General features: G+C 35.8%; 1 protein-coding gene across 1 annotated transcript; it reads left to right on the forward strand.

Annotated features, from left to right (window-relative positions):
* The first annotated feature begins 928 nt into the window (after positions 1–928).
* On the forward strand, positions 929–10,715 carry LOC113299672 (mRNA-capping enzyme-like). Its single transcript, XM_026548745.1, has 18 exons — positions 929–1,193; positions 2,221–2,376; positions 3,256–3,385; positions 3,597–3,748; positions 4,635–4,718; positions 4,821–4,883; positions 5,242–5,373; positions 5,483–5,689; positions 6,347–6,466; positions 6,753–6,802; positions 7,621–7,783; positions 7,906–8,043; positions 8,286–8,408; positions 8,497–8,595; positions 9,095–9,184; positions 9,296–9,380; positions 10,073–10,203; positions 10,286–10,715. The coding sequence occupies exons 2-18, from the start codon at positions 2,245–2,247 to the stop codon at positions 10,427–10,429; spliced, it is 2,043 nt and encodes a 680-aa protein (XP_026404530.1). The 5' UTR covers positions 929–1,193; positions 2,221–2,244; the 3' UTR covers positions 10,430–10,715.
* Positions 10,716–13,780: the final 3,065 nt, after the last annotated feature.

Raw genomic sequence — 13,780 nt, forward strand, 5'->3', positions numbered from 1 at the left:
ATGTGTAATTCCCATAAAAAAGTAGGTTTGCGTGTGGTTACGAATGGTCGGTTTTATGCATGAGGTGTACATATTAATGCGCTAGTGTATTTTCCATGAAAAAGTAGATTTGTGTGTGGTTATGAATAATTGGTTTTATGCATGTTTTACAAGGGCGTACATATTGGTGTAACGGTGTAATTCCCATGAAGAAGGAGGTCCGAGTTTATGTATGAGTGACTAATTTCATATATGTTTTGTAGGTGTGTACAAAATGATGTACATGTTAAAAACTGATTGCATAAGCTTATGAATTTTTTGTGCATGAGTACTTTTTTTGTACACAACGATAATTAAATTTTTTAAAAACTGAAAATTATATAGTCAAATGAGTACTCTTTTTGTAGATTTTGGAAAGAGCTTTCGGAATATATAAAAGTTGTGAATTTTGGAGTAGTAGTGCGAAAGATAAATCGTTTTAAAATATTTTTTATATTATTTAAAATTGGTGACATCATTAGGAATCACTTTGGACTAAATTATAAATATTTGGACTAAATTGTAAATCAGGAAGGTTATTTATGTATTTTTCATATTTTAAATAACATTTGGACTAAATTGTACCTAATTAACTCAGAATGGACTAATCCGTATTTATGTGCGCGTTTTTGGATTAAACCGTTTTTTCCCCTTAAGAAAATTTGGAGAGCATAGTGCTTGGCCTAGCAATAACACAAGAGTACCACAAAAGATTCACCAAAACAGAAAAAATAAAAGCCGTATACAGTAAACCCTGTAAAAAAACAGAAAACTCGTTTTTTTCGGTTAAAAGAAAAACCTATATAATCCGACTCAGTTTTACTTTCACGGACTCCACCTTTCTCTCTCTCTTTCATTTTTTTTCTCTCTCTATAGACTTTCTCCTGAAAGAAAACAAAAACAAAAACAAAAATTGTATTATTACTGACTCTCTCTTTCTCCTCTTAAGTCTCTCACAACCTAAAACAGAAGTACTCTCTCCTGTTCCATTTTTTTTAACCTAAAAAAAAACACAAGCCAGAAGTTATGGGGATGGATGAATAACACAAACTACTGAAACACATCAAACACGCACACGTCTCTCAGATTGACTCCTAGGTTTTTCATCTCGATCGTTTTTTGTTTCAGTAGCAGCAAAACCCTAGCTCGGTTCTCTATACCACGATTCTTTTAAGGTATGTTTTTTTTGCCCTATTTGTCAAAATTAGTTATAGGTTTCGTTCAATTTTTTTGGTAGTAATTTTTAGGTTTTTAGTGTACAATTATGTTTTCGTGCTTGTATAATTGGGTGTGATTCAATTCATTTATAATTTTTGCTCATGTACGTTGGAGGGGATAAATACATGTTTTGCACGTCGGAGAGGGTATTTTTATAACTTTACATTGTGAACGTTTGATTAGATTATTGGTGACCATTTTGGTGCGGAAAAGAATTTAAGGGAAGATTTCATATTGATTTCGTTGTTGTTGTGAGGTTGTGCTTACTAGTTGTTGAATGGTTAACTAGTTAGTAACTCAGGTTCCATTTTTTTGGTTCCTCTGGGAAGTGTGATAAACTAGGGATTTGAGTTGTATTTTGAAGGGCTTAGTTCGGTACCAGGTTAGGGTGATGTTTATGTCTTTTTCTTTTTTATGTAGCTCTTATGCAGACCCTTGTAAAAGTGATAATCTACTTTTACAAACTTTTACCTTCAGTATGAACAAAGGGAGTGATATATGAGACTGTAATATTTACAATGTAAATAACATGAATATTTATGTGGTTCCGCTATGCCTACTCCATGGGGTATTGAATTTTGTAAAGATAAATGATGGATTAGAAAGACCCATAAATAATTAAGCTCCACTAACCAATTTCCACATTTGACTTGCCATACCCCTACTGAGATACTAACAGTTCACCATTTTCACTAAATTGTTGGTGCATTTTGCTATCTTATCATTTGTTAGATAGATTTCCAGTATTTTGCTGTTCAATAAGCATTTTGGTTGGTTTACTAGTGTTGAGTTGTATCGCTGAACTTGCAAGTTACATAGGGTTAGGTTGTTGATGGTTTTTACACTTGCAACATTTAACTTTTTTTTTTTTTAATCTCCTGATAAGGTTAGGATTGGATATTGAAAGTTATTTACTCGTTACTGATCTATGTGACAGCATTGACAGGCTAATTATTTTTGTTTATTTTTTCCCTCTTAAATCAGCGAATGTAGTTTAGTTGATGTTGGATGATTATCTCTATGGATTTGAATGCTTCGCCGTTACCTGAAGATGATGAAGAAGAGATATTTGGAGCACAAGTCGAAGAGGAGATTGCACATGAGGAGCACATAGAGACTGCAGTTGAAACGTTGCGCAGAGTATGATTCCTTCTTTAGTGCCTTCTATATTTCACTTCAAAGGTTGATTTGCATGACAGCTTTTTCAGTTATTAGTACCCTTGTGATAAGTTAAATCTTCTAAATGACTGGCTTCTTTAGTTAAGATAGAGTTCTCTGTTTTTGAATTTCACCACGGGAACCTTTGCATTCACTCATATAATATGTGAAAAAAAATCAATTGACAAGCTTCTAGCCTAGACTTCTTCAATTTCATATATCCTGACGTAAACCCTCTCAGTCACTTGACTCACCTGTGCAATAGTCGAGGATTTTCGTGAGTTATCCAGTACAATATGGCTTAAGAATTAAAAGGTTTGCTTTCTGGCAGTTTATGGATCTGCAAAGAGGTTAGGTTTTAAAAAAAAAATTCCAACTTACTTACCCCTTTTGATTACTATATACAACCGTGTAAAAACAACAACACTAAAAGAATACTTTACTTTGTTATCATACTTCTGAGTCTAGCTAAAGTTACTTATAAATATGTGATACAATACTTTTCCTCCCATATTAGTAATGTTAGTCCATATGTATGTTGTAAAAAATTAAGCTTTAGACATTGCCTATTTGCTTTTATCTGGATCTTCTATGTGCACTTGTGCTACAATAGTGGTTCTTTCATGTTTAGGTACACTTTTTCCTTCTTTTTCTTTGTATTACAAGTACGTCCTCATTACATCAAATATTTGTGTTTAGATGTAGTATCTTCCACATCCTAAAATTCTTGAATATATCTTATATGCAAATGTGTATATATATGTAAATTATATGTTATATGTGTGTACGTGTGATGCTGGGGAATTTTAAAGTGCATCAATGTGTGTGTGTATCTATTGATCTTGATATTTTATGTCTCAGGAGCGTGAAGAAAGACGGCAACGATTAAAAAGAGATTTGCCAGATGAGGGTCCAAAACGCGTTGTACAACAACCAAGGAGAGAACCTGTCATTAACACAAGATTTTACGATAAAACCAAGCTTCCACCTGGTAGGTAGTATATACTTGTATTTTGTACGTCGATCTCTGGAGGTTTTGATCATGCATTCTGATTGTATTTTTTTCTTCTTTTCACCCTTATAAGTGTATATATTCTTGAGGACTCTTTTAGCTGAATTAAGTGAATTTGTTTTCTTCGTTGTTTCTGTATCAACAATGATGCCTTTTCATCTCTGACTTCCTATATCTTGTCATATTTCAGGTTGGCTGGATTGCCCTGCTGCTGGTCAGAACATAGGGTACATAATTCCTTCTAAAGTTCCTCTAGGAGAAACATTCAATGATTGCATTTTTCCTGGTAAAAGATACTCTTTGAAGCAAGTTATTCACCAGCAAAAAGTTTTAGGAAGAGAAGTAAGTATATCGAATACTAGATACTATTCCTCAATTCATTATGGAAAAATCATTACATAAAGATGTAAACTTTAGCTCGTTGAATGTTACTTACTGAGAGAAGTTTTGTTTATTCTCTATATGCATGTCTAGTTTCTGTCTCCTGCATATTTTGGAACTCCTGATAATTCTGAAACTGGTATCATTGTTTTCCACCTTTTGTGTTTTTTCCTCTAATCTTATTCACTCACCAGACTATTATCACGCGTACCACATAGATAAAAACATCTCGAGTTTCGACTTGTGAAATAATTGAAGTCACGGAAAAGTATTACTATTGTGAAATTTATGAGATTGGTTTTCAGCCTCTACTTTTCTCTCATTGCGATAGTTACAGATGTACGGTAGTACAGATAAATCACTGGTTTTATTGTATGCGAACCACGTTGAGGTCTGAAACTTTTATTTGGTGCGGACTCCTTAGTGCACAAGTTAACAAAAAACAGTGAACAAAAAACAATCAGATTTCCTAGACTTAGGTTGCAATTTCTTAGACTTTGGTTCACTTGTATGAAAATATGATTACTGTGGCCAGATTTCCTAGCAAAATTTGTTTTGAAATAAAGAAAGCTTGAAGTACTTCGTAGTTCCACACGTTTTGGCATTTGATTTTGTATCCTTTGAACTGTTTGACTTTACTAGTTCCTTCGAACTTTCACTACCAAAGCGTACCGTTTAGCGTTTGCTATCGCTTCTTTTTTCATCGTGTCTGTCAATATCCACTATCTTTTAGCTCCACTCTGCCTCTTATCATAGCTTATGGTCATTTTTTTTTTGAGAAATTATATCACAGTATCAGATATCTCTGAGGATCTGCTAATAGTACCTTCTGATGTTCTTTCTGCAGCTTGGTTTAGTCATTGATCTGACCAATACCACCCGCTATTATCAACCGTCAGATTGGAAGAAACAGGGTATCAAGCATGTTAAGGTGAGAAGTAGATTGCTTCTTATATATTTCTCCACAATTTTGGTCCCCTTAAATTTTATTAGATTAAGAGGATCTTGATTCTCAAATTACATTTTGACGTAGATTGCGTGCAAGGGTAGGGATTCAGTACCTGATCCCGAGTCTGTGAATACATTTGTTTACGAGGTATGCTCCTTAAGATCTTCATTTTACTTGGGGGTTTTTATATACTTACTGTGGTGGTTTCCTGGTGTGGAATTCGGTTAAATATTATGCTTGCTTTATAATTGTTAATATACACTGGATCACTTGGATGAGAGTCATGAGACACCAATTTGAAGTTGATATATAAAGAATAATGCTATATTCATAGTGCAAACTTCAGAAGTGGTGCCAAACCGCTGATATTACTCTGTAGAACTTTTATTGTTTGCACCAAGTAGTGCCTTCTACGTGGTTTCATGCCAGGTTTAATCTTTTCGATATTGTGTTTCCCTGTAGTCCAGATGGGATACGGTGTAATTGATCTTAAATGATCTTTCAGGTTTTACAATTCTATTCGCGTCAGAAGCAAACCAAGAAGCATATCCTTGTTCATTGTACTCATGGGCATAACCGTACGGGGTTCATGATTGTTCATTTTCTCATGCGGTCACAGCCGTTGACTGTCTCTGATGTGAGTTTAGCCTGTGCATGATATCCTATGGGTTTGCCTCCGTGTTTTTTTCATCTACTGAGATTAATGATGTGCAATTTTTTCCGCGACTTTCTGTTGGCTATCCCAGGCAATTCAAACTTTTCAGAATGCACGCCCTCCAGGAATATATAAACAGGAATACATTGATGCATTGTACGCATTCTATCATGAAAGGAGGCCCGAAAATGTAATTTGTCCCAACACTCCGGAGTGGAAAAGATCATCTGATCTTGATCTGAATGGTGAAGCTATGCCTGATGATGAAGATGATGGTGGTATTGTTACTGCTTCCCAGGTGTGCACTCTGCCGTAAAAAACTTTGTTCATGTGTGGGCTCTTTTATATCCATACTTTCTTTAAAGTATATATCTTTGTATCTTGAAATATAAACCACGCACGAGAAATGACGTCCCATTTAAGTTAGTTCACCAGTTTATTTATTTACATCCAGTACATCCATCAATAACAACTTAATATCTTTGTATCTTGAAATATAAACCACGCACGAGAAATGACGTCCCATTTAAGTTAGTTCACCAGTTTTTTATTTAGGAGTTAATACTGTCAGTTATCTCTATCTGTGACAAGTCTCAAAATAAGATTTAATTTTTCGTGTGAGGTTTATTTCAAGATACAAAGTTATTAAGTTGTTATTGATGGATGTACTGGATGTAAATAAATAAACTGGTGAACTAACTTAAATGGGACGTCATTTCTCGTGCGTGGTTTATATTTCAAGATACAAAGATATATTTCAAGATACAAAGTTATTAAATTGTTGTTGATGGATGTACTGGATGTAAATGAATAAACTGTTGAACTAACTTAAATGGGACTGACGTCCCATTAAGCTGTAATTGTTTACTAGCTCAATGTACCCCTTCAATAAGTTGGAAGATCTTACATGCAAAGTTGGAGTTCTACAATGTCTTCACTGTTTGGTTGTATGCAGGACAACCAGGTGCCAACTGAAGTGCTGACGAATGATGACGTTCTGGGAGATGCAATACCGTGGGACCAACAGGAGGCAATGAGACAATTCTGCTATCATAGTCTAAAGCTGGGAGCAGGGGTATGTGTCTTGGATTTGCCATCTATTTTGACGTTAAATATATGTTCATGCAGAAGTGTAATACATTTAACATTGGAAAGTCTAGTCATTTGAACCATTTAGGGGGTTAGGCCAATACACACTTCTTGCTGATTGTTTTGTAATTGCCCAGATTGTTTTGTCTGTGTAGGATTATATTATTAGGTACTTTCTGATGTTTGTCTGAAAATAACTTGACTTTGCAATCCTGATGTATAGCCCATTATGATTTAAATCAAAATATATAACTTATGTTTTTGCTCCACAGGCAAAAGGAATCACCCAGTTTCCTGGATCACACCCGGTTTCACTCAACAGGTTCAATATTTATTTCATCCTTATTGTGGATTAAAATGCTTCTCTGCATTGAGTTTATTTCCATGTTGGTTACCATTTTAGGCTCATCTCTGAAGGTGGTCAGCATAATGTTTATAGGCTTAAGCACATGTTGCTTGCAAATTGTGCTTCTCTTCCCTTTTCTTGATGTTGTTTTTCACCAAGGAAACACCTGGAATTATTAAATCACCACATTGACTAATAGGTTTGAAACACAAACTATCACAGACAAACCGGGTTTCAACTTCTTTAAAGCTGTCCAAATAACAGAAATGTAACTCGATAAGATTGGAAATATGCACGTGAAAATAAGGAATTGGGGGAGCTCTTTGTGACCAGCTTTATACTGATGGCACAATGGGTGAAAATGGCTTAGAGTGAAGTTGGTAATTTCGTCAGTTGGTCTTTTTCAGTATGCCTATGCAATCTTTCAAAGTATCATGTTCAGGAATAGAAGGTTATCCTAAGTGATTTGGAAGGCTCATCTGGATAATTATCACTAAAAGCAAAAGGAACTTGCATGAAAAACTTATGCTAAAAAGTATTTTGGAGTAGAAAACTGCACTAGTAACTCAGTATCTTGTATGTCCTGGAAAGGCAAAAAACCACTAGTTTTGGGATTTGTCTTATGCATAAGGTAAAATGGAGTAAATGCACATCATATAAAGCATAAAACATAGCAAGAACCCGAAGTGAACAAGCAACTGGTGCTTAATTCTTTTCTGGCCATGTAATGTTCACTGCTTGGTATTAGTAGAATGTGGTTCTTGTCTTGTGTAACCTCATCATGTCTGATGCAGGGAAAACTTACAATTGTTGAGGCAGAGGTATTACTATGCTACATGGAAAGCAGATGGTACACGATATATGATGCTTATAACTTCTGATGGATGCTTCTTGATAGATAGAAATTTTAATTTCCGAAGGGTTCAGATGCGATTTCCTATGAAACAAACGAACGAGGTGATATTTATTTATTCTCCGACTTCACTTTTTTCCTTCTGTCAGAAAAAAAAAACTTGTCGTTTTTGGTCTTACACAATAATCTTGTTCCATTTTCTAACCGTTGATTTTCACTTTCTAAGGGTCTCGGAAGAGATACTCACAATCTAACACTACTTGATGGTGAGATGGTAATTGATACCTTGCCGGATACACAGAAGAAAGAAAGAAGATACCTGATCTACGATCTTATAACAATCAATTCAGTATCTATCATAGAGGTTAGATGAAATTGTTTGTGGAATGTCATACCAATTATTTGCATCTTTCTTCTTCTTTGTTTTTCAAGTTTTGGGCCCAAGAAATCACGTGGGGAGTAGGTATATCAGTTTCTTCAGGTTGATTTAAAGTAAAACATGGATGAATTTTGTTTTGGTTGAGGTTTCATGTTTTTTCTGTGATTGAGCACTTGGTTTTACCGTTACGTGACATTAATAAGGCTGGGTAATGAAATTTGATGCAGCGGCCTTTCTGCGAAAGGTGGAAGATGCTTGAGAAAGAAGTTATTGAACCTCGTAATCTCGAACGCCAGTATATATATCAAAGCAGAAATCCTTATTACAGATATGACTTGGAGCCATTTAGAGTATGTAGAATAAGTACTTCAATTATAGATTATAGATGGTAGTATCCTTCCTTCGAGTTGGAAAATTAATGTGCTTGAGTTTGATCAGGTTAGAAGAAAGGACTTTTGGTTGCTATCTACGATTACCAAACTTCTACAAGGATTCATTCCTAAGCTTTCACATGAGGCTGATGGTCTTATATTTCAGGTACTAAATGATTATATGATTATATCTAGGGGTTGTGTACACCTCATTTTCAGAAACAGTACTTTATGCCGCGTTTGGTCAAAAACACTTCTGTTTTTAAAAACAGAAACAGAAAACTTTAGAAAACTCATTTGGTAGAGGTATTCTCAGAAAACGTTTCCATTTGTTTTCTGTTTTTGGAAACAGAAAAATGAAAACAACAAATAATCGTTTTCTGTGTTTTTCTTTTCTTTGCTTTTCCTACATTTGATTTAGGATTTAGTTTAGTTGATTTTCCTTGATTTTCAAAAATAGTTTTCAAATTTTCTACCAAATAGCTTTTAGAAAATGAAAACAAGAAAAAAGGGTATGTTTTTAAAACAGTAGAAAACTATTTTTGAAAACTGTTTTTAAAAATCGTACCAAACAGGCCCTTACGTTTTCTTACATTCGGATAAACACAATTACCTAGCCTTGGTCACTGATATATATTTGTTCTGTTTTCTTTTTGTTTGTCCAGGGTTGGGATGATCCTTATGTTCCCCGCACACACGAAGGGCTTTTAAAGTGGAAATACCCTGAGATGAATTCCGTCGATTTCCTCTTTGAGGTCGTGCCATTAACTTTATTATTATGTCAATCATGATGTTTAGGGAGGTTCTTTTCGGGCATTAATATGTACCTTCTCCTAGCTTAATGTAAAGGGTGCTCGATATTGTAGGTGGTTGATGAAAATCGTCAATTACTTTATCTATATGAACGAGGGAAGAAGAAGCTGATGGATGGGAATCATGTTGACTTTAAGAGTAAGCATGTAGTTCCTTTTTCTGCACTGTGATATTTTTTCCATCATTTAACTGTTACAGAGGCCTCTGTAACACAATATTATACTTTATTTGTTTCTTGTATTTCTTCTTTAGTGAATACATCATGCTCTAGCATTCAAGATATTTTGTTCAAATTATATTGAAGATCTCATAATCTTTGACCTAGAAAATCCCTCAAAATGAGGACTATTTTCATCAACTATGTCCATCCTGCAAATAAGTTTTCACTCATTTTTGTGTATCCTATTTCCCTAAACCTTATGATGGATACACAGAATGTAGGACCCATTTTCTTTTCAACCGCTTAACATGGATTGTCGTTTTTATGATAATAGGCAACCAGGAGTTATGGAATTACATAGGCAACCACTTACTCCATAAAACACACGTGTGCCATGATACACAGTACGTAACTAGCCAGTCTTTTAAGTTGCAAATCCTGGTGGATTGAGCTATTCACGAGTATGCAATACCACACGTGTAGTATTTGTTTAAACATGATTTTTCTCTGGATTCTCGTGGTTTAATACATTAATTTACTTTCTGAAACTGGACTTACAGTTGCGTTTTAGTGCATGTTTCTTTTTAAATTCTAACATTCCTGCATCTCCTAGTTGTGATTACTTGGATGGTTTATTCACATCTTACATCCTTGGAACAAAACATTGCAGATGGAGAAGATCCGTCAGAATTATCAGGAAAGATTATCGAGTGTTCCTGGGATTCTGAGGAACAAGTCTGGAATTGTATGCGTGTCAGGGTAGATAAGTCCACCCCGAATGATATCAATACTTACAGGAAGGTTGGTAGACCTCTTCCTTTGCATATATTGACTGAACTTCTTCCCAAAAACGACATTAATAAGATCACTTGATTACGAGCAGGTTATGCGGAGCATAAAGGATAACATCACAGAGGAGGTCTTGTTAGAAGACATTGGAGAGATTGTCCGCTTGCCCATGTATGCTGATCGGATAATGAATGACAGCAAGGCTCACAGCAGGCAGCACTCAGGACGACGAAGGTGATCTGCACAACAGATTCCAGCCCAGGGTTTTTCACCTAAATCCTAAAGCACATACACGCCGGGTGCATGTACTAAGGCAATATTGTATAATTGCTAAATGCCGATATTCCTTTTATGTAGAATTAGATGTATGGTAGATATGGGTTTGTCTAATCAATTGAAATGTAGATGGTATTAAATTTGCATTTCTGCTTTTCTAATAGTGTTCTGTTTAGGAGAATATTATTACTGAGTTATTATTATTTAGTTGCAGTTTGAGTCGGCACTACCTTTTCCACTTGCTTAAATCTGTGCAGAAATATTACCACCATTCTACGTATCTTTTACCTTTTGATTTATTCATTAGAAATTTCACTTGTGTGTCCTAAAGAATGCAGAAACTTGGGTAGTGTCTCTTCATTAATATTATCAAGTGCACAGTTGTGCAAAGAGACGGTTGATTGCTTTAAGTTGTATAATTGAACCCTGGACCTTCACAACCTTGGGAGTGTGGGTGGCAACAGGTATTTTGTGCGACTGGAGTTTGGATCTCACCAAGTGTGGGGGTTGCACTTGTGTGATGCAGCTAGTTGGGCACGTACTCAACTTTCTTAATTTCAGCAGAGGAAAATAAACAAGGGAGCATTAATCCCTTGGAGCTTGAAAATAAACAAGGGAGCATTAATCCCTTAGAGCTTCTCCAATTGAATGTACGTGAGGGAAAAAGTCTCAACCCCATAAAACAAAAATTCTAAGTGAACCGCCCAAAAAAATTAGGGCAAAACCGCTCCTCACAGAGTTTTAGTGGCCCCCACCATAAAGGATCCCCTGCTGTCCTCCGGTGGGGCCTATTGGGACCCACAATAAAAAAAATGTGTGAGAGATTTTCAGATAGTTGTTTTGTCCTCCGGTGGGGCTCACTGGGACCCACGATAAAAAAAATCTGTGAGAGATTTTCAGATAGTTGTTTTCATGTGGTTTAGTAGCTCGGTACGTCTAGAATCACCCTTCAGAAAAATCACCTCCAACCCATTGATGTGAGGATGAGGTGGCAAAAAAAAAGTTAGACATCCTCTGGATGAACCTCTAATTTTATACATTCACTTAGAGGATGTATTTCCATCCTAATCACATTTTTACTAATAAAAATCAATGAGAACAATAATTGAATTTTTTTTTAACCAATTATGAACCTACAAATAAGTAAAGAAAGATGACACAATCTAATGGGTTGAAGATAAAATTTATTTTTTCCTAATATTTAGGATTTTGTACCTAGAGGGTGTCTTAAAAGTGATGCCACGTATGAGACATCCACACTCACCATTGGAGAAGCTATTATGGTGTTGATTCGAAAAGGTACAATTTAAGCCACTTTAATTCGCACCCACTTTCCAAATAATATACACTTTACTAAAACGGCCTTAAGGTACAAGTTTAAGTAAAGCTTTTTTTTATTGTATGGCTTCTCTAGCCCGTATAGCAGAGAAAAAATAGTAGAAGACTTGATCACTGGAGCAGCAAGATGGAGAATCTTCACAGTGATATGTTAGAAAACATATTTTCTCGATTACCTATCCAGGCAGCTTTACATGCCAAATGTGTATGTACAACTTGGAGAGCAATCCTCCATAAGCCAGGTTTCCTTTTCGCTTTCTCTCGTGATTATGCATGTGGTTGCGAACAACTTTTCTATGAAGATGAGTATGATCATTATGATCATGCAAAGATGAACTACTACCACTCTAACGACACACTAAGGGAGATGGAGTACGGAAGATTTATCATCGAATCCTTCCCTGGAATTATATTGGTTGCGTCTTGCAATGGTTTGGTTTGTTTTGGCAAATATATTAATCGTGCTCAAGGCATAGATCCTTTTCTAATCTGCAACCCGGTAACGAGAGAATCTATCTTTGTTCCGGAATATAATTACTTTGAATTGCCTCTGGATAAATCAACCAAGAGGCTTCGGTTTGGTAGTTTAAATAGTGGGTTCGGCTATTGTTCTTCAACGAATGTTTACAAGGTTGTTACAATATATCGTCATCAAAGGGAACTTAAGCTACATGTTCAAGTATATACTGTTGGCGGTAAGTGGAGATACATTGGATTAGTTGACTGTCACAATGGTTACATAATCGGTCCAGCACCAGGCATCTACGCAAATGGAGTACTTTACTGGTTACAGTATAGGGATCATAAGTTAAAAGAGTGCGAGATTATGGCCTTTGATTTGGAGACTGAAAAGTTCAGTTATATCAATCTGCCATGTTCTAATAAAGAATTTGAACTCAATTTGCTGGGGGGAAATAACTGTTTGTATCTAGTTTATACAAACAACACAAGTTCTCGCTTTGACATATGGGCATACAAGAAAAATAATACGAGTACTGAAACTTTCTTTCCATTTTTTGGTTTTCTGGAAAACCTCCTTTACAGAAGTTCGTCGTCTTGGATTAAGGAGTTTAGCATACAGCTGGAAATATGTTGTTGTAAGCCATTCGCAATCACAAGGAGCAATGAAGTTTTATTGTGGTCCGAACACGAGCGCTGGAAAGAGTGTGGCTGTAGACCTAAAACTACAACCTCTAGCAAGAGACTCTATTGCTATGACCCTAAAACTTCAACCTTAAACCAACTTTGGGACGATACGGCCAAAGGTATGCAAGGTCGTCTTGCCATTGAGGTAATTCCTCACACACAGAGCATTGTTTCCTTGGAACAATTGGGAGCAGGTAAGGCTAAAAGTGGATTTGCAAAATTTCTGGAAAAATTTAACCGATCGAGAGGTGTTAAAAGAAAGAGGAACTGCTAATCAGGGAGAGAATTGTTTCATGTTTTGTCGCATGTCCCTTGACATTTTTTTAGTTACTTGTTTAATTTTTATTTTTGATAAACAATTGTTGAGGAACTGCTAATCAGGGAGAGATTTTAGTTGAGTATTGCCTGAAAGGTGCAGAAACTCGAGTAGCGTGATCCTCCTCATTAATATTCAAGTGCACAATTGTTTGTGCAAATAGATGGTTAATTGCTTTAAGCTGTAAATTTGAACCCTGGACCAAACCTTTGGAGTATGAGGTTCCAGATGATTTGTGTGACCGGTGTGAACACATAGATCACGATCGCATCCACATGTTCACAAACAATGTTCGCATACAATCATTCATTATAAAACTGAGCACGGTATGCATAAAACTACGAGGGTGCGATGACTCATCGACTCAGAGCCTTCGGGCTCGTCCTTGTCTAGTCATATGTTATTAACATTGCTAATCGTATAACAGGATAAATAAAAAATTGAAGCATAAATATAAAGACATAATGTAAAGCGCTGAATGTAAATGAGACGATGATTTACGTGGTTCAGCAC

Source organism: Papaver somniferum, chromosome 7 (genome assembly GCF_003573695.1).
Source record: "Papaver somniferum cultivar HN1 chromosome 7, ASM357369v1, whole genome shotgun sequence".
Lineage (NCBI taxonomy): Eukaryota > Viridiplantae > Streptophyta > Magnoliopsida > Ranunculales > Papaveraceae > Papaver > Papaver somniferum.